This window comes from Salmo salar, chromosome ssa04 (assembly GCF_905237065.1).
Source record: "Salmo salar chromosome ssa04, Ssal_v3.1, whole genome shotgun sequence".
In the NCBI taxonomy this organism is placed as follows: Eukaryota; Metazoa; Chordata; class Actinopteri; order Salmoniformes; family Salmonidae; genus Salmo; species Salmo salar.
The window spans coordinates 51,165,764-51,186,423 of NC_059445.1; the positions used below are offsets into that span (position 1 = coordinate 51,165,764).

The 20,660-nt window shown below is 44.2% G+C and overlaps 1 protein-coding gene across 6 annotated transcripts in view; it reads right to left on the reverse strand.

The window, feature by feature from the left end:
* Positions 1 to 20,660, reverse strand: part of LOC106603380 (glutamate receptor 3) — a 119,172-nt gene that overhangs the window by 24,571 nt on the left and 73,941 nt on the right. For all 6 annotated transcript variants that reach the window (XR_006769638.1, XR_006769639.1, XM_014196980.2 and 3 more), the window contains exons 5-10: positions 7,356 to 7,409; positions 6,130 to 6,303; positions 5,418 to 5,585; positions 5,129 to 5,233; positions 2,976 to 3,083; positions 925 to 1,131 (exon numbers count right to left, since the gene is read on the reverse strand). Coding sequence is in view for 4 of the 6 variants with exons in the window: in XM_014196980.2 (XP_014052455.1) it covers positions 925 to 1,131; positions 2,976 to 3,083; positions 5,129 to 5,233; positions 5,418 to 5,585; positions 6,130 to 6,303; positions 7,356 to 7,409 (816 nt within the window). In the remaining 2 variants the exon portion in view is untranslated. The remainder of the gene's footprint in view (positions 1 to 924; positions 1,132 to 2,975; positions 3,084 to 5,128; positions 5,234 to 5,417; positions 5,586 to 6,129; positions 6,304 to 7,355; positions 7,410 to 20,660) is intronic.

Sequence of the window (20,660 nt, forward strand, 5' to 3'; positions counted from 1 at the left end):
CTTCAATTTCATCTGTCCCTTAATGTCAGCTGTCCTTAATTTCATCTGTCCCTTAATGTCAGCTGTCCTTAATTTTCATCTGTCCCTTAATGTCATCTTTCCCTTAATGTGCTCTGTCCTTAATATCATCTGTCCCTTAAATTCATCTGTCCCTTAATGTCATCCGTCCCCTAATGTCATCTGTCCCTTAATTCTATCTGTCCCTTAATTCCATCTGTCCCTTAATTCCATCTGTCCCTTAATGCCATCTGTCCCTTAATGGCATCTGTCCCTTAATACATCTGTCCCTTAATTTCCATCTGTCCCTTAATTTCATCTGTCCTTCATGTCATCTGTCCCTTAATGCCATCTGTCCTTCATGTCATCTGTCCCTTAATGGCATCGGTCCCTTAATGTTATCTGTCTCTTAATGAAACATTAACCAGTTGGGGTTTTATGAAAGAAGAAAATGGGCTCATACTTACATGTAGTGAGTGGTTCATAACATACAGTAATCAATCTTTCAATTAAGATCTGATTTATGGAGATACATATGGAGAAAAGCACACATCCAGTCAGTAGAGGATTGCGGGCCAGATCTGGTTGCTTGGTGGCACATATGGATCAGTGCTGCCACCGTAACAGTAATGGGCCAGATCTGGTCCGAATGTGGGAGATGCGACCAGGGCGAGGGCAGGCACACTTTGCTTATGAGCCAGCTCTGGCTTGTGATATGTGACCCTAACAAGTACCCGTAGTTGCTGGGCCACTTTTGAATAAATGTGGGCCACATTCACCCTGCTGTGCAAGGTCTGTCCTTAGCATGCAGAAGATCGGGTTTAGGTTTGTAAACCAGATCTGGCCCACATACCTCAAGCCAGAGCTGGCCAAGCCCCCGTCCCTGTGTTGGTGACAGTGCTTCAGTACGTCGAGACTGTCACTTACCCCATATACCAGTTCACCCACCATCCCGTTCCACGTCTTGGTCTCTGGATCCCTTGCACCATACTTCCCGTCCGCAACTACTGACAGTTTGTATCTTATCCCCACATGTTTTGCAATTTCGGCAGCTAAATCGACACAGTAGCCTTCATATCTGTCATTCCCCTCCAGCGACAAGTGGTTTCGCTTGTACATCACATAAGGAGACTCCTGTTAATTAAACATAATGTTGAGTTTATAGCATGCACACATTCCATTCACAGAGGCCAGTCCTCTTTAACCTACATGCATACATGCATGGATGACACACACACACACACACACACACACACACACACACACACACACACACACACACACACACACACACACACACACACACACACACACACACACACACAGGAAATACAAACAGAACATCAGGGACAAGAAGCGCCACATGGAGATGGTCACACTGCATGTTGGGGTGTTGACTCGATCCACAGCCAAATGCAGCCAGATAGAGGCAGGGCCCGGCAGGGCCAGTAGGGACAGTAAGGCCTGTGACTGACAGGCTTTAAGGGGGAAGGAGTGGGGATGGTTCTCTCAGCAGTATTCCTCATGCTAAACCCAGCTATACTCTAAGGAGGTAGGGGCCGGGTGGAGGGTGCATACGCTTTGCATCAGCTTACTAGGACAGGGGAAGGTTGAACGGGGATTGGGAGACTTTCCAGTTCATCAAGTAAATGGCAGTGATTGGCGAGGGATTAAAGTATTGGTAGTTCTTATTGGAACACCATCAACCACATGTCATCGATGAATGTGCTGGGAGGCTGCATCCTCCAACTAATCAAACCAACTCCTGAGCTTATCTTCCATACAGAATACACTGGGAGGAGTTAAAACACGTGCTTGGCTCTTCAAACACTGAGTTGTGGTTGGTTTTCTTTTAGGCTTGGCTCCAAAATCAAATGTGCCAGGAACGTAAGGGACGCCAGTGGGTAAAACAATGGTCAATTTCTTTCTTTCTGTGCTGAAGGTTTCTTTTCAAATCTCTGTGGTTATTAGGACTGGGCTTCCAAAAGTCAAATACAGCTAATTCTGATGCAAAATGAGATGACCACTGTCAATTTACAATGTCAACAGACTAACACATGATCACTATATGAGTGGTGTAATGATATTGCTCTCAAAACATTACAATGGTCCTACCCTTTCCCTGTGTCTATCAGAAGTAACCTTACTAATTATGAGTATGATCATGACATGTTTACATCTAGATGATATTGCCTGACTTTCGTATTCTGAATTTGCCTAAGATGAACACATAATAGGCAGAGTCAGAAAGAAGGCCATCGTTTTAAATGTAAGATAAGGCTTACCTTATTTTACATTTAAAAAGGACCAATGTCTTCTTACTAACCGTATATACATCCATCATTATTTTTATTCATCTCTCTGCTTGAACAAAAAAATACCTTATCTATAATCTCTAACTGTCGCTGACCTTTGACCCCTAATATCTCTGGATATTGGAGGAAGCCACAGAGGTTATACTTCAGTACAGAACTCGTAATGGTTGATCCAAAATAGATTTTAACAAGGGGATAAACAAACCAAAGCTTTTTATATCCTGCTCAAATGGCAGTTATTTTGCATCTCCAGAGAGAAACAATTTATCATTACAGGTAGTTTTGTTGTACCTATCCCCGTCATCATTGACCATTTACTTAATGAGTAAGAAACAGGTTTTTACTTACGTACGTATGCACTGAATGTGTATTAGATGAGGTATATAGGCTCTAACTAGTTTCATTACCAAAGCCGTTATTGTGATGTCACTGCTACAACAGGCCACCGTAATATGGAAAATCAAAATGCTTTAACACCCACACGGATACAGTTGAAACACTCTTTGTGAATTGACTGTTTCAACATGTAGTGAGTGGATGGAAAGCAACTCAAAAGAAAATAGTTCTACCCTCCCAGGACAGAATGTAACAATGGACACCTTGACCTTGAGTGGCAGAATTTTTTTAGAGGTGGAACATTTAAAATCTGCTTGGAAAGTGTACCATAATAGTAGTGACCACAATCGTTCGGTTTTCCACAGAAGAGGACTCGTTGGTGACCTGCGCATCCACAATATATACATATTTTTCGTATTCATTCCAGTACCCGGTCTGAAAGTGACAGAAACATCATAGTTACATCATAGAAACAGCCATTTAAAAGACATTTGTAAGTAAAGCAGTTGGCAGGTGAGCATGGTGAGCATGTCTGATGAGAGTCTTGGCCTGGAGGGGGTATCTGATGATGTGTGAGATAAAAAACCCTGTGCTGGTGCTGTGCTTGGAGATGAAGCTCTTACCTCTGCTACAGATACAGTGGGGGAAAAGAGCATTCAACTCTCAGCTAATCTCCCTCTCAGCACCTTTACTGCAGCTGCACTGTCACTGGTCCATTACACAACCATACATTAGTGCCCATCAAATCCCACTGGGCAAAACTGGTTGAATCAATGTTGTTTCCATGTCATTTCAATCCCAAAAAATGTATGTGATGAAGTTGAATCAATGTGGAAAAGTAATTGGATTGACAAAAAGTTATCAACGTTTTCACCTAACTTTTAACCTAAATCCAATGAGATGGTGAAATGTTTTGTTGATTTCACGTTGAATTCACATTAGTTGACAACTCAATGTTGAACTGACGTCTGTGCCCAGTGGGATGCTCCTCGCATAGTGCTTGGCAATATTAATAACAGAACAAAATATGGAATAAATGTGTCTTATTCAGCCATAAGCAATTTCAGTTGCAATTTACAAAGTGAGGGCTTCTGCTCATGTCTAAACATTAAGCGTATGTAGAGCTGTTACTAAAATGTACATCTGACATCTGTGAACCTATTCAATAACTGCTGAGATTTACACAATGTCTATTCCATTTCTTCTAGCTATCTGTTCTGTTTTGTTGTTCTCTTGTTCTTTTTACTTTGTTTCTTTTCCGTTCTGTTGTATTCTGTTCTTTTCTCTGTTCTGTTCCTCTCCTACTGTTCTATTCCACAGTTCTCCCTCAGCTTTCACTGCATATTGCCTCACAGTGTATGTTGCAGTGGGCCAGATGAGCTGAGCTATGTGGACAGTGTGGGGGCACCTACTTTTGGTGTCAGATTTTGTGGACACCCCGTCAGAGTTCAGAGCCAGAGAGCTACAATGGTGACAGCGTCAGAATTGTACGCCAGTATGTGTGGGGGTGTAGTGGCTAATATAATATCACTACTCCTGACAGCCTTGGTGTATCCCCTCTCTGGCCCCCTCTGCCCCAGGTATGACGGAGCATAAAGGGAGCATGTAGGGCGGGGTCAGCCCCCGGTGTCTGGAGCTAAATCAATAGTGAAGGATCCACTACAGGTGAAAGCTGTTAGGTAATCCAGTAAAACGGTCAGCTCTGCCCTGGTCCCTGTTCAGAGCTGTGTGAAGATCACATGGAGGGAATCCGGTTACATGCACACTTATGTTATGGAGTCATGCTAATGTTTAACTACTTAAATATTGAATGTGTAATTACTTGAATATTCATATTTTCAGTCCATATAACTGAGCTAGCTTAACATGTACTCTCAGTTAGAAAGAAAGAAAGAAAGAAAGAAAGAAAGAAAGAAAGAAAGAAAGAAAGAAAGAAAGAAAGAAAGAAAGAAAGAAAGAAAGAAAGAAAGAAAGAAAGAAAGAAAGAAAGAAAGAAAGAAAGAAAGAAAGAAAGAAAGAAAGAAAGAAAGAAGTACTGGTATTACTAAAACTGCATACTGTGTACTAATCCTAATACATACTATTCAGAACATACTGTTTAGTAAAATTGAAGCAACAAATATCAACATTCTAGGCTCATCCACACAGAGAATGCGTCATCTAATGTGCAGTTGTGTTCATTCCCACCATTCATTCATTTTGGTACAGCACATCACCATATCTGATTATCATCTGCTGTCGAACGCACGTGGGTAAAAAAACCCAACTCTTCTCTTCCTTAAGTGTGCAGCAAATTCTTATTGATAAAAAGCCGAAATGAGTGTGACATCCTGGCATTTAAAGCACACTCAATTTTCACATACTATAAAACTTTCACCTACCCCAAATTCCTACTATTTAGAAAGCAAGTAGGGTATTGGAGAACATTTTATTATTCATTGTAATCCGCATGTTCAGCCACTGTGCTGTTTTCTACTTACCTTCTTGGGCCCCCCTACTTTCATCTCATACACATCAACGCTGTAGTTGGCTCTCCGACCGAACGAGTCAAACTGGATATTCCCTGTCATACCTTGTACCTGGACCTGCCACGCACACCATGACACAAGGAACCGTAATAACCTTCACAAAACAACCACTTTGTGAAGGTTTGCTAGAAGAATTCAACTAAATAAGTAAAGATAGTCAAGATATAGTCAAAATATCCTACTATATTTTAAAGACATGGTAACAGGGGTACACCTGGGTATCTGTGAAGATCCCTCCTACCATTTTGAGTGCTCTCTCTATGTCAATGCCTTGGCTCCAAGGTACGGCTGGGTTGGCCAGGCAGTCCCCAGCGCTCCCCCTCCGGGACACGTCCACCCTCTGCCTCCGCAGGTACCGGAAGGCCTCTGCTAGTACCAACACGGCATCATGGGTCAGCGCTGACGTGTACTGAAACACAACCACCACAGCAGATCATGACATTATTAGAGCAGTCCAAAGGCTTCTTGCTGGTTTGTGTGATGAGCCCACTTACAAATAAAGCACAATGTGAAAAGGGAATAAATGGTAAAAATGAGTCTATCAATGATGAAGTAGGTACAGCAGTAGCTGAACAGCCCACTGCTACTCTGCCTCAAGGTTTGTTTCATTCACTAGTAATTGGCGATTGGCAGTCTGTAGCTGCCTGATATGCCAAAGCTAGTTCATACTGTTGTACTTTCAAACAGAAAACCTATTTTTCCTCTTTGATTTTACTATTGCCTCACTGACAGTTTATCTGGTTAAATTTGACAAAAGCTTTTAAGTAGAATAGTACAGCCTTCTTTTTGACAAGTGTGTGAAAATGTTCTGTCTTTGATACTGCTAAAAAAACACAGATATATGAACAGCTAGGCAGAGAGAAAGGGACAGAAGTAGATATGGGCAGAGAGAAGGATGTGTCATGCTGTAAATAAAACATCCACACAACATTGACAGCTGTGTGGTACTGTACCTTCAGTGGAGTGCCCTTAGCCTCAGGAAACTCCCTCTCGTCTAGGCGTTCCCAGCGCTGGAGGAACTGTATGACTATTGGGTTCTCTGTGTTGATGATCTGGAAGCCTGTTATGTTGGCTCCTCCAGCAAACACCTTGTCCAGGGTCATGTTAGCGAAGCCCTGCAGTGAAACCAGAGGTACCCAACAACATGCAGGCATCAAACAATCTGTCCCCAACAACATGCAGGCATCAAACAATCTGTCCTCAACAACATGCAGGCATCAAACAATCTGTCCCCAACAACATGCAGGCATCAAACAATCTGTCCTCAACAACATGCAGGCATCAAACAATCTGTCCCCAACAACATGCAGGCATCAAACAATCTGTCCTCAACAACATGCAGGCATCAAACAATCTGTCCCCAACAACATGCAGGCATCAAACAATCTGTCCTCAACAACATGCAGGCATCAAACAATCTGTCCCCAACAACATGCAGGCACCAAACAATCTGTCCCCAACAACATGCAGGCATCAAACAATCTGTCCCCAACAACATGCAGGCATCAAACAATCTGTCCCCAACAACATGCAGGCACCAAACAATCTGTCCCCAACAACATGCAGGCATCAAACAATCTGTCCTCAACAACATGCAGGCATCAAACAATCTGTCCCCAACAACATGCAGGCATCAAACAATCTGTCCCCAACAACATGCAGGCACCAAACAATCTGTCCCCAACAACATGCAGGCATCAAACAATCTGTCCTCAACAACATGCAGGCATCAAACAATCTGTCCCCAACAACATGCAGGCATCAAACAATCTGTCCCCAACAACATGCAGGCATCAAATAATCTGTCCTCAACAACATGCAGGCATCAAACAATCTGTCCCCAACAACATGCAGGCATCAAACAATCTGTCCCTAACAACATGCAGGCATCAAACAATCTGTCCCCAACAACATGCAGGCATCAAACAATCTGTCCCCAACAACTGGGTGCATCTGTACTGAGAGCTTCACCTTTACAGTTAAAAAGGTAATGTGTTAGATATTGTTTTCTGGATAATGGTGAAAGCTAAGCATAAAAAGTTCAAACTTTCTTGTTGGTGCAGATAATGTGTGTTCTTATTTGTTCGTAAAAGTACAGTTTGTTCAAATTCCAAATCCCATTTTGTCATAAATGTTTGAGAGTGAGAGAAGGGCTGTTGTGTTGTGCTACTCTAGTCACCAGGTTAGCCAGGAGGTAGTGGTAGCCTCTGCTGTTCTTCCCCAGGGTCACCACCTGCAGGAGAGGGAAACAACACCACAGTTAGAAGAGGCATCAAATGACATCACATCACATACTCTATTCATCTACTGTTCCATGAAGACACAATGGAACCTGAAAGCATCTATTAGTTCTCGGTAGTAGAGCGTAGATCCACTTGGTCAAAGTTGTGGGTCTCCATCTATTTGCACTAATGAGAAAATATAGTGCACCTTCACCATCCCCATCAGTGACATTTGTTGAGCAGCAGAAACCGCACAGACTCAACTGTCATCTTTCAGTTGAAAAACAAACAAACAAACCAGAATAATTGGCTTTCCTAAATAATGTTCCTTGGGTAATGTATATGAATGTGTTTCTCTAACAGGGTCTGGGTATGTGTTTGCATGTGTGTGTGTCGGAGTGCTTGGGTGTTCCAATGAGTGTGTGTGTGTGTGTGTGCGTGTGTGTGTGTGTGTGCGTGCATGGGTGAGACTTGTGCTGCGATGACAATGCTTGTTCCTTTGCATTACCATCAGTGTGTAAAATAAGGTCAGGATTTAAAGCGCAGAAAAATTCCCGTTTCATAACACAACTGCCTTCTCAAATGAAAAGTGCTCTCTGCCATTTTCTGCTGTAGCTGTATATGCCACAGGGCTGTATTATAGATTTAATTAGGACCAAAACTGTTCTCTCCCAGTGATAGCAGGCAGGCGGGCATGAACAACCAACGCTAGCTGTTGTGTTTACTCTAATGACTAGTTCAGGCTTAGTTACCGCACCAAAGTTACTCCCAGAACAGTGCCTTTTTCCCCACATTTTGTTACGTTACAGCCACAATACCCCATAATGACAAAGTGAAAACAAGTTTTTAGACATTTTTGCAAATGTATTAAACATACAAAACAGAATGCCTTATGTACATAAGTATTCAGACCCTTAGCTATGAGACTCGAAATTGAGCTCAAATGCATCCTGTTTCCATGGATCATCCTTGAGATGTTTCTACAACTTGATTGGAGTCCACCTGTGGTAAATTCAATTGATTGGACATGATTTGGAAAGGCACACACCTGTCTATATAAGGTCCCACAGTTGACAGTGGATGTCAGAGCAAAAACCAAGCCATGAGGTCGAAGGAATTGTCCGTAGAGCTCTGAGACAGGATTGTATCGAGGCACAGATATGTTGAAGGGTACCAAAACATTTCTGCAGCATTGAAGGTCCCCAAGAACACAGTGGTCTCCATCATTCTTAAATGGAAGTTGTTTGGAACCACCAAGACTCTTCCTAGAGCTGGCCGCCCAGCCAAACTGAGCAATTGGGGAGAAGGGCCTTGGTCAGGGAGGTGACAACGAACCCGATGGTCACTCTGACAGAGCTCTAGAGTTCCTCTGTGGAGATGGGAGAACCTTTCAGAAGGACAACCATCTCTGCAGCACTCCACCAATCAGGCCTTTAAGGTAGAGTGGCCAGACGGAAGCCCGCTTGAAGTTTGCCAAAAGGCACCTAAAGACTCTCAGACCATGAGAAACAAGATTCTCTGGTCTGATGAAACCAAGACTGAACTCTTTGGCCTGAATGCCAAGCGTCGTGTCTGTCGGAAACCTGGCACCATCCCTACAGTGAAGCATGGTGGTGGCAGCATCATGCTGTGGGGATGTTTTTCAGTGGCAGGGACTGGGAGACTAGTCAGGATTAAGGCAAAGATGAATGAAGCAAAGTACAGAGAGATCCTTGATGAAAACCTGATCCAGAGCGCTCAGGACCTCAGACTGGGGCGAAGGTTCACCTTCCAGCAGGACAACGACAGCCAAGACAACACAAGACTGGCTTCGGGACAAGTCTCTGAATGTCCTTGAGTGGCCGGACTTGAACCCGATCGAACATCTCTGGAGAGACCTGAAAAAAAAGATAGCTGAGCAGCAACGCTCCCCATCCAACCTGACAGAGCTTGAGAGAATCTGCAGAGAAGAATGGGAAAAACTCCCAAATACAGGTGTGCCAAGCTTGTAGCATCATACCCAAGAAGACTCGAGGCTGTAATCGCTGCCATAGGTGCTTCAACAAAGTACTGAGTAAAGGGTCTGAATACTTACATAAATGTCATATTTCCGTTTTTTTTATTTTTATAAATTAGCAAACATTTCTAAAAACTTGTTTTTGCTTTGTCATTATGGGGTATTGTGTGTAGATTGATGAGGGGAAAAAACGATTTAATACATTTCAGAATAAGGCTGTAACCTAACAAACTGTGGAAAAAGTCAAGGGGTCTGAATACTTTCCGAAGGCTCTGTAGGTTACCAAACTTTTCATTCTTAATCCCTGGCAGAATGGAACAGAGTAGAACAACAAGGTGCTTCTGTCAAGGAGCCTGTCGGTATCTCTGTGTCTTCCTACATGGCAGTCAAATGGCTATGAAAGCCATTACAGGTGTTATTACCCTATCCCGCACATTGGGAACCTGGCTCCGTTAAAACGATAAGTCGGAAGACCTTCCAGTTCCGCAAATATCCTCCCTCGGAGAGAGGAGAAGTTTGGGGGAGCAGGCAGAACCTGAGGGAGGGGTTACTGGTGGAGGCTGAAAATGTCAAACACAATGAAATCATTGAGCACCGCCTCCCAGGGTAACGGGATTTAGTGTGGAAAGTGGAGAGGGGAGGGACTGAGCTGTAACCTTGGAGGATGGAGGATGTACCCTCTCCAAAGACAATTAGGACATATTACAGGGACTAAGGTTGAAGGGTAGAGGTGTGAATGAAAGGACTGACTGGATGCTGTCTGAATGACAGTCACAACGGGCAGATGGATGCCATTACAGATGGAGACTTGTGGGTAATTTGTGAAGATGTCCTTGTATGTGATAAAACACTTCTGAGGCAGACAGTCCTAATCCTACATTGCTTCTTTTGTTACATCTAACAATACAGCACTCAGTGACATTGAGGGAGGTGGAGGAGATATGAAAATTGAATAAGCGATGCAACGCACCACATTGTATGTCCTTGCCTTGATACTCTTACAATAATAATTATCCATATTGGGTGTTATTCAAAGGTCAAATGAAACATACCGTAACTTTACCACCAGTTCCTTATTGGAATTCATAGGAATTTTCTCAAACTACAATGTGTAAAATTCTCTCCTACATAACACTGGATGTTTGATATTCAATAGAGTTGCAGTGGCTGGCACGTAGAGATTATCCTTGTCCAAACTGTGGGGGAGGAAGTCTAAAAAGAAAGTGAAAATGTAATATAAAATTAACTCCCTTTCTCCACCCTCTCAGTACTGTACTGTATATATCTCCATGATGATGGGACTCTGTCTGTAGTGGAGGATCTGATCTCACATGCAAAACCAACCTGCCCCTCAGCCTCTCATCATCTCTCCCTGCAGCAGGCAGGCAGGCAGGCAGGCAGGCAGGCAAGGCACCATGCGTGAGAAAGTATGCATAATCAAAAATATCAATTAATAAAGAACAGGGAACAAAAAGCCCCATGTGAGAGGGAAGGAGCCACGGTGGTCCAAGTGTGACAACACAGCAAGCACATAATGAAGCTGCAGCGCCTGGAGCCAGCAGCTAATATTCTCCTCTGAAGAGTCACAGAAAGAAAGGATCGTGCCAACTGCATCACACAGTAAAACACAGGCCATTCGCTTATATGCAGGCCTCTAAAAATGTGCCACTTGAAAAGTTATTTTTGGCTCAAATATTGAAGTCTGTTTCATTCGTAGTAATTCATGAGTAACTTAATATTGCGCTGTGATCTGAAATGCAGAAAGCTGGAATATCTCTGTGGTCCGCTGTGCTGGTTCTCTGTTGAAGAGATGTATGACTATGCAAATCCAATTTCAGTCCTTGCTAATGAAAAGCCACTCTTCAGTGTGTGTGTGTGTGTGTGTGTGTGTGTGTGTGTGTGTGTGTGTGCGCGCCTACGCGCAAGCACACACGCAAGTAGGGCGAGTTGAGGTATTTCAGTGACTCACATGGATTACCATTCAAAGGAGGCCAGTTCCAGTCTAGGAGACATAATTGCTGTATATGAAGACAGTATGCATAATAGCTAGTGGATGCATAATGTACTGTCTTATACGTCTTGTTTCTAGGCCAGAAAATATCAAATAAAAATAAAGCATGTGATGTGTGCATAACAAATATGTATAGGATCGTGGAGCTCCAGTTTCCTGCTTCCCCTGGGATGATAATATGTATAGTTTGCACCTAAAACAGACAGATAGGAACGTTTGTGGGGTCATCCTCATTTCTCAGTCACATCAGTTCACTTCCTGATCTGAACCAGTCTCTGTTGTTATTGGCCTGGTTGGTTGGTCAGGGGCTAGGTGGGCCAGGCCAGTGTGTTCTAGACAAATAGAATGTCACTCTATTCTATTTCTATGGTTCCACCTCCCTAGTCAGGGCGGACAGCTCACCATTATTCCCTTTGGGGATGGAAATACTCTTCAAAGCCTAGTGAAAAAGAAGAACTGTCAAACAGTCTAGACCCTATCCAACTGCACAATTGGAGAGTGAGAGAGGAGCTACAGTATCGACTGCATTGATTGGTTCCTCCATTCTTTATGAACAATAAATGCAATAGATAGCCTGGGTGCCATAAAGGAATGCTCATAGTTATTGTCCTCTTAACAAATCAGCCTCAAATATTAGCCAGTGATGTGTGGTCAATGTGTGGTCAATGTGTGATGCATTACATTCATTGAGGATGGATCTTATGGTTTGTGGAGCAACAGGGTAACAGGAGGGAGCCACTCCCTGTCTGAAAGTCAATCCATCACAGTGGGCCCATATGTCAGCTGTTAGCTGTGTCTGCAGCCGGAGCCAGAGGCTGGAGCATTCATATCATGGCCAGGAGAAAACAGCTACAGATGTACGTTCTTAATTTGATCACCCTGTTGCAGGAAAACATTGAAGCAATGCAGGAAAACATTCCAGCAATGAAGGAAATGTAAAACGTGTAGTGTATTAGAGGTTTAAAAAGGCTTCTGAAGTTTGTAATTTCCATGTAAAAATGTATAAACCCTTACAAAAATTCCATGAATTAAAATCCACATAACAATTCATATATTTCCTGTTGCTGCAGGATTTTTTTCCTGCTGTAGCAAATTGGCTTAAATTATGGTCCTACATCTGTAGACATTTAGTCAATTCCCTTTGTGATTAAAAAACAGAACAATTGATAATAAATCATTCTTACCCTTCAAAAGGCATAATACCTCATCACTAACAAAAACAACAAATCTATGAAGATTAACCTAAGATTAACCTAAGATTAACCTAAGATTCCAGACTGAAACACACTAGTTCTTCATGACATCCTTAACATTCAAATCCAGTAGTTGGCACGATGGCCAGCACGCAAGGAAGATTTGATTCTGAATGATGAGATTAGACACATTCAGATGAAGTTTTAGCTGAAATGTGGTGCTGTATTCCTCTGCAGTAGAAGTTATAAACCAGCCCATCAGTCTGTCTGGGAGAGAGAGGACTTTCTGTCTTTCATGGCCATCGTGTAAGAAAGCACAGTTATCTTCATCTCTTCTCTCCTCCTGATTGTACTGTTCTGTACTGGGTTGTGCTGCTGCTGGACCATTAGCCTAAGTATTCCTAGGGGAATCTGTTCTAATTAAGTAGCCTGGAGCCGCGGCTCTGTGCAGGGCTTCATCTATACTCCGGTATCTTCCAAAGGATTTGGCTACCTTAAAAGCATTCCCCCTGATGGAGCCTTTTCTTTGTTGTAGCTGTATTAGAGTCATTTGTCATCCAACTCCTTCAGAATGGGAACTGTCATCTCTAGGATTCAAATCCTCCCCTTTCCCCTTCTACTTAAACCTCTTTCTTTGCTAAATGAATGGGTAAAACGATTCAGCAGGAAAGGGTAATACAAATGTGTATTAATAATACTACAACTACAAAGACAGTGTATCCCGTCATACCGTTAACACTGATATCTATGTAAAACAAACCATTTAGCAATACGGTAATTCACACACAGTCAGGTTCTCTCGACAAGCTCCCATTTCCCCCACCAGCAGAATCCAGCTCATCCTCCCTCCTCTCCTGGTGTGGAATTGTAGTCCACCAGTGGGCATTTCTCCTACTCCATCACAGTAGAGTGAGGCTGCATGTATGGTCGTCTCTCTCTCTCTCTCTCTCTCTCTCTCTCTCTCTCTCTCTCTCTCTCTCTCTCTCTCTCTCTCTCTCTCTCTCTCTCTCTCTCTCTCTCTCTCTCTCTCTCTCTCTCTCTCTCTCTCTCTCTCTCTCTCTCTCTCTCTCTCTCTCTCTCTCTCTCTCTCTCTCTCTCTCTCTCTCTCTCTCTCTCTCTCTCTCTCTCTCTCTCTCTCTCTCTCTCTCTCTCAATTCAATTCAATTCAATTCGCTTTATTGGCATGACGTAACAATATACATATTGCCAAAGCTTATTTTGGATATTTACAATATAAAAATAAATAAAAATGAGAATCAAATATTGTCAACGGGACAACAGTAACAACAATAACCAAGGGTCAAAATAACCAACACATTGAACAATAACAATAATCATACAGTAGAGGACATGTGCAGGTTTATTGGTCTGTCAGACACTGTCCCTCAACTTATGGCAGGCAGCAATGTAGTGCGCTGCCAACCCACAGCTCTCTGCGTCCTCCCCCAACAGGACGGGTAGCCTATCCTCATCAGAGAGGTCTTTGAAACCTTGAATAAGGGTTTCAAATTTGGGGAAATGACACTCTCTAATTGTTTTATATTTTTGACATTTTGTCAGGAAATGTAGCTCCGTCTCAGGTTCTGCTGTTGTGCAGTGGTTGCACAGCCTTTCCTCTACAGGGAGCCAGGTTTTCCTGTGTCTACCCTTTTCAATGGCAAGGCTGTGCTCACTGAGCCTGTACTTTGTCAAGGTTTTTCTAAGGTTTTGATCAGTAACCATGGTCAAATATTTAGCCATAGTGTACTGTCGATTTAGGGCCAGATAGCACTGCATTTTGCTTTGTGTTTGTGCTTGTGTTTCCCAATAAGCAATGTAGTTTTGTTTTGACTGTGTTGTAATTTGGTTTATTCTGATTGATTGGATGTTCTGGTCCTGAGGCTTCAGTGTGTTAGTAGAACAGGTTTGTGAACTCAGCCCCAGGACCAGCTGGATGAGGGGACTCTTTTCTTTGCTCAGCTCTTGGCATTGCAGGGCTTGGTAATGATATGAGAGGGGGTCACTGTATTTTAGATGTTTCCAAAACTTAATTGCTCTTTTTGAGTTTTTATTATTAGTGGATATTGGCCTAATTCTGCCCTGCATGCATTGTTTGTAGTTTTCCTCTGGACACGTAGGAGAATCTTACAGAACTCTGCATGTAGGGTTTCAATGGGGTGTTTGTCCCATTTGATGAAATCTTGTTTTGCAAGTGGACCCCACACCTCGCTGCCATAAAGTGCAATTGGTTCAATGACATATTCAATTAGTTTTAGCCAAATTTTAATAGGTATTTCAATTTGAATTTGCTTTTTAATGGCGTAGAATGCCCTGCGTGCTTTCTCTCTCAGTTCATTCACTGCCTCATTAAGGTGTCCAGTTGAGCTTATTTTTAAACCTAAGTAATTGTAGTGTGTACAGTACTCTATATATTTTGTACCAATTGAGAACTTTGGTCTAATTCCCTGAGATCTGGATCTTCTCTGGAAAATCATTATTTTAGTCTTTTTGGGGTTTACTGCCAGGGCCCAGGTCTGGCAGTACTGCTCTAGCAGGTCCAGGCTCTGCTGTAGGCCAGGTGCTGTGGGTGACATCAGGCATAGGTCATCTGCGAAGAGTAGGCATTTAACTTCTGAATTGTGGAGACTAACACCAGGGGCTGAGGATTTTTCTAGAATAGTGGCCAATTCGTTAATGTAAATATTGAATAGTGCAGGGCTCAGATTGCAACCCTGACGAAGGCCCCGCCCCTGGTTAAAGAATTCTGTTCTTTTCTTACCAATTTTAATGCTGCACGTATTGCCAGTATACATTGATTTAATTATGTCATATGTTTTTCCCCCTACACCACTTTCAATAACTTTGTAGAACAGTCCTGTATGCCAAATAGAATCAAATGCTTTTTGGAAGTCGATAAAGCAAGCGTATATTTTGGTATTATTTTGGTGGACATGTTTATCTATCAGGGTGTGTAAGGTGTAAATATGATCAGTTGTGCGATGTTTTGGTATAAATCCAATTTGGCTTTTACTCAAGACATTGTGCTTATTAAGGAAGTTTAGAACTCTTACATTGATGATACTACAGAAAACCTTCCCCAGGTTACTGTTCACACAAATGCCTCTGTAATTGTTAGGGTCAAATTTGTCTCCGTTCTTAAAGATTGGGGTTATGAGTCCTTGATTCCAGATGTCAGGGAAATAACCTACACTCAGGATCAAATTAAACAGTTTTAATATAGCCAATTGAAATTTTGCACTAGTGAGTTTGAGCATCTCATTTAGGATGCCATCAGGTCCGCATGCTTTTTTAAATCTGAGGGCCTGAAGTTTCTTATAGAGCTCCTGGTCAGTAATTGGGGAGTCCAATGGGTTTTGATTGTCCTTTATAGCTTTTTCTAATCCATTCAACTTCTCATGGATTTGGCGTTGTTCTGCGTTTGTGTCAATTTGAACGGTGTTGTAGAGTGTTTTGAAATGGGTCGTCCATACGTCACCATTTTGTATCGCTAATTCCTCTTGTTTAGATTTTTTTAGTTTTTTCCAATTTTGCCAAAAGTTGTTTGTGTTTATGGACTCCTCAATTAGTGTCAGCTGCTTGCTGTTGTACTGTGCTTTTTGGTTCTGAGTGTACGTTTATAGAGTTTTAAAGTCTCACAGTAATGAAGGCGTAGTTCACCATTATTTGGGTCTCTGTGCTTTTGGTTGGATAGTGTTCTAAGGTTTTTCCTTATAATTTTACAATCTGCATCAAACCAGTTGTCATCTGCGATTTTTTTAGTTTTGTTTTTTATCAATTTCAATTGTGCTTCTTTTGCCGTTTGCCTGAATATATAGTTGATGTTTCGTACTGCTAGATTGATGCCTTCTTTACTGTGAGTGAATGTGGTATCCAGAAAGTTATCTAAGAGTGTTTGGATATTTTGGTTCCAGGTTGCTTTCTGGTATTCTTCTGTGCTGTTTTGGGCCCATCTGTATGAATTTCTGATGTTGTACAGCTTACTGGGCTGTGAATGTGTGGTTGTTTCCATGTCTGTTCTTTTGAGGAACAACGTAATTTGGCTGTGATCAGACAGAGGTGTTAGTGGCTTGACAGTGAATGAGCTGAGAGAGAAAGGGTCCATGTCTGTGATCATATAGTCTACTGTACTGTGGCCAAGAGGTGAGCAGTAGGTGAATCTCCCCAAAGAGTCCCCCCGTAACCTACCATTGACAAAGTACAGACCCAGGCTTCTACAGAGCTGCAAAAGATCCCTTCCGTTTTTGTTGACGGTGCTGTCACTGTTGTTTCTATGGGGGAGATTAAGACAGTTAGAAACAGTATGGCCTGTAATAAAGCTGTCCCCTCGTGTGCTCGTTAGATCAGGTAGTGTTCCTGTGCGCGCATTTGTGTCCCCACAGATGAGCACATTTCCCTGGGCCTGGAAATGGCACGTCTCTTCCTCTCTCTCTCTCTCTCTCTCTCTCTCTCTCTCTCTCTCTCTCTCTCTCTCTCTCTCTCTCTCTCTCTCTCTCTCTCTCTCTCTCTCTCTCTCTCTCTCTCTCTCTCTCTCTCTCTCTCTCTCTCTCTCTCTCTCTCTCTCTCTCTCTCTGTGTCTCTGTGTGTCTCTGTGTCTCTGTGTGTCTCTGTGTGTGTGTGTGTGTGAACTGGTCCTGTGGCCAGGATTACACACGTGTCGCTTTATAATTTATGAGCAGCTTGTGGGAGTGAGGTCTCTCCCAAGACCCATTCATGCCTGGGCCTATTCTTTAGTGAGAGGATGAGCAGGTTGATACCTTGAATATGGTGAGAGAGGGCAAGCTCCCAGACCCCACAAATCAACACATACAGAACCTCAGCCCAGCACACCCTCTGGTCTGTCTAGCACCAAACTACCACACTGAGAGAAACTGTAATGAGTAATGACTATATGATTGAATAGGAGGAGCCACTGTGCTAGGCATGCTTTTTGAATTACAGGGCATCGGGTTCATATTGAGAGATAGGGAGCCCTCCTCTCTGTGCATCTCTCAGATACTGTGCCTTCAGTACTGCACACAACTCGAGGAATACAGTACAAAATGACTGCTGGATTCTGGTGGCTTCTCCTTATCCCATCCAGCCCAGTGCATCGTTGAGTGATTATGGTTGTGTTCAGGCTCATGCCTGCCTTTGTGTGAGATCTTCCCTCAGGCTAGGAGGCTAGGGCTATTTTTAGCAGGCTGATTGTATGCCGTTATTGGACGGCGTGTGTCCTACTTACAGTGGGAGCTGCTGATATTAAAGCAAAGTGTTGATGTGACGACCCACATAATGAACCGTCCTTGAGAGATGCCGACCCAGTGCCCTGCCAGCCTCAAACTCCAGAGCCACCGCTGGCTTCAACATTCACACTGGGACTGTGACTGTCAGGACTCAGAAAGCAGAAATATCACTGTCACGCCCTGACCTTAGAGATCCTTTTATGTCTCTATTTTGGTTGGTCATAGCCGTGAGTTGGGGTGGGCATTCTGTCCTTTTTTCTATGTTTGGTATTTCTTTGTTTTGGCCAGGTATGGCTCTCAATCAGGGACAGCTGTATATCGTTGTTGCTGATTGGGTAGTTGTTTCCTGTTTAGTGTTTGGTCCAATCCCTACGACACCTGTGACAGAACCACCCACCATAAGAAGACCAAGCAGCGTGGATTGGAGCATCGGGTTGACGGATGGACTTGGCAGAAGGAGCGAAGATTCTGGGAGGACAAGTTACGGGAGCTACGGGAGCTACGGGAGCCCGAGATGCAGCCCCCAATTTTTTTGGGGGGGGCACACGAGAAGTTGGCCTGAGTCAGGAGGCATCGTAGTACTGGTCAGGCACCGTGTTATGCGGTAGAGCGCACGGTGTCCCCAGTACGCGTTGAGAGCCCGGTGCGCTACATCCCAGCTCCTAACATCTGCCGGGCGAGAGTGGGCATTGAGCCGGGGCGGAGTGTTCCAGCTCAGCGCATCTGGTCTCCGGTGCACTGTCTCGGTCCAGGTTATCCTGCGCCGGCGCTGCGTACTGTGTCTCCGGAGCGCTGGGATGAATCAGTCCGTCCTGTGCCTACGCACCAGATCTCCAGTGCGACCCCACAGTCCAGTACGCCCTGTTTCTGCTCCTCGCACTAGCCTGGGGGTGCGTGTCTCCAGTCTGGTACCTCCAGTACCAGCCCCACGCACCAGGCCTCCAGTGCGTCAGCCCAGTCCAGCTCGTCCTGCTCCTGCTCCTCGCGCTAGCCCTGTGGTGCGTGTACCTAGTCTGGCGCTTCCAAAGCCAGCCCCACGCATCAGGCCTTCAGTGCGCAGTCACCGTCCAGAGCTTCCGACGTCAGTGCCCCGTCCAGAGTGTCCGGCAACAGTGCCCCGTCCAGAGTGTCCGGCAACAGTGCCCCGTCCAGAGTGTCCGGCAACAGTGCACCGTCCAGAGCTTCCAGCGACAGTGCCCCGTCTAGAGATGGCCCACAGTTCGGAGCCTGCAGAGACGGCCCACAGTCCGGAGCCAGCAGAGACGGCCCACAGTCCAGAGCCGACAGAGACGGCCCACAGTCCGGAACCGACAGAGACAGCCCACAGTCGCAGCCAGAGTCGCCCTCCAGTCCGGAACCGGCGCAGCCAGAGTCGCCCTCCAGTCCGGAGCTCCCAGGGTCGCCCTCCAGTCCTGAGCTCCCAGAGTCGCCCTCCAGTCCGGGGCCCGCTGCGAGGGTCCCCAGTCCGTGGTCGGCGGCAAGAGACCACGCTCTAGGGGAGCCATTAAAGTGGGGTGAGCCAGCGGTGGAGCGGGGTCTGCGTCCTGCTCCTGAGCCGCCACCACGGGTAGATGCCCACCCGGACCCTCCCCTATAGGTTTAGGTTTTGCGGCCGAAGTCCGCACCTTTCGGGGGGGTACTGTCACGCCCTGACCTTAGAGATCCTTTTATGTCTCTATTTTGGTTGGTCAGGGCGTGAGTTGGGGTGGCCATTCTATGCCCTTTTTTCTATGTTTGGTATTTCTTTGTTTCGGCTGGGTATGGCTCTCAATCAGGGACAGCTGTATATCGTTGTTGCTGATTGGGAGCCATACTTAGGCAGCCTGTTTTCCTTTGGGCTTTTGTGGGTGGTTATTTTCTGTTTAGTGTTTTGCACCTGACGGAACTGTTCGGTTGTTCTTTTGTTTGCTTGTCGCATTAGTGTTCAGTTTTAACATTAAAATGACGAACACTTACCATGCTGCATTTTGGTCTGATTTCTCTTCCCCTTCATCCGAGGACGACGAAGACCGTTACAATCACACTTATAATTGCGTGACGTTAAACAGAATGACCATATTGGTATTTGTAGGACAGCTCAGAATTAATAAGCTGAATTCTTCTAATACATGTCCAGAACTCAACCTCTCACATTAATCAGGACAGGTAGGCATTTATCCTGACTTGAATGAGAAAGTGATATCCTGTCACTTTTAGATACATCCTTCAAGGTCAAGTGGCAATGAACACAAATCTGTCTGAAAGGTCACAGTAACACTCTTTAGCGCATCATAATGAAGGATCATTATATGAGAGCCAGAGGCCTGTACGCATATACACACACCTCAGCAGAGGACAAGAAGGTCAGCGTTAAGCCATGATTAATGACGAATATGAGGCCTTAACACACACTCACACACACACACACACACACACACACACACACACACACACACACACACACACACACACACACACACACACACACACACACACACACACACACACACACACACACACACACCATCATATGAACCTTGTATGTTTTGTGTAAAATATTAAGGAAACCTAGCATGGGTGAAACAAACAGTGTCACTATGAAGAGCGGAAGTCCTGTGTGGATTGAAGGTCCTGGGAGTCAGTCAGTCAGTCCCATTCCTTTGAACCGTCTACCCCTGGCCCTCCATCTCATTAGAGCTCTGTTACATTTTCAGAGAAAACCCTGCAACACCGCTGACTCAAGATGACAAATTGTGGAATTACTTCAATTTCAATTGACAGATTGAATATTAGAAAAAAGGCCTTTGACCAATGTCACTGATCAGGGGATATTTCCAACATATCAATTATGTCTGAAAAAA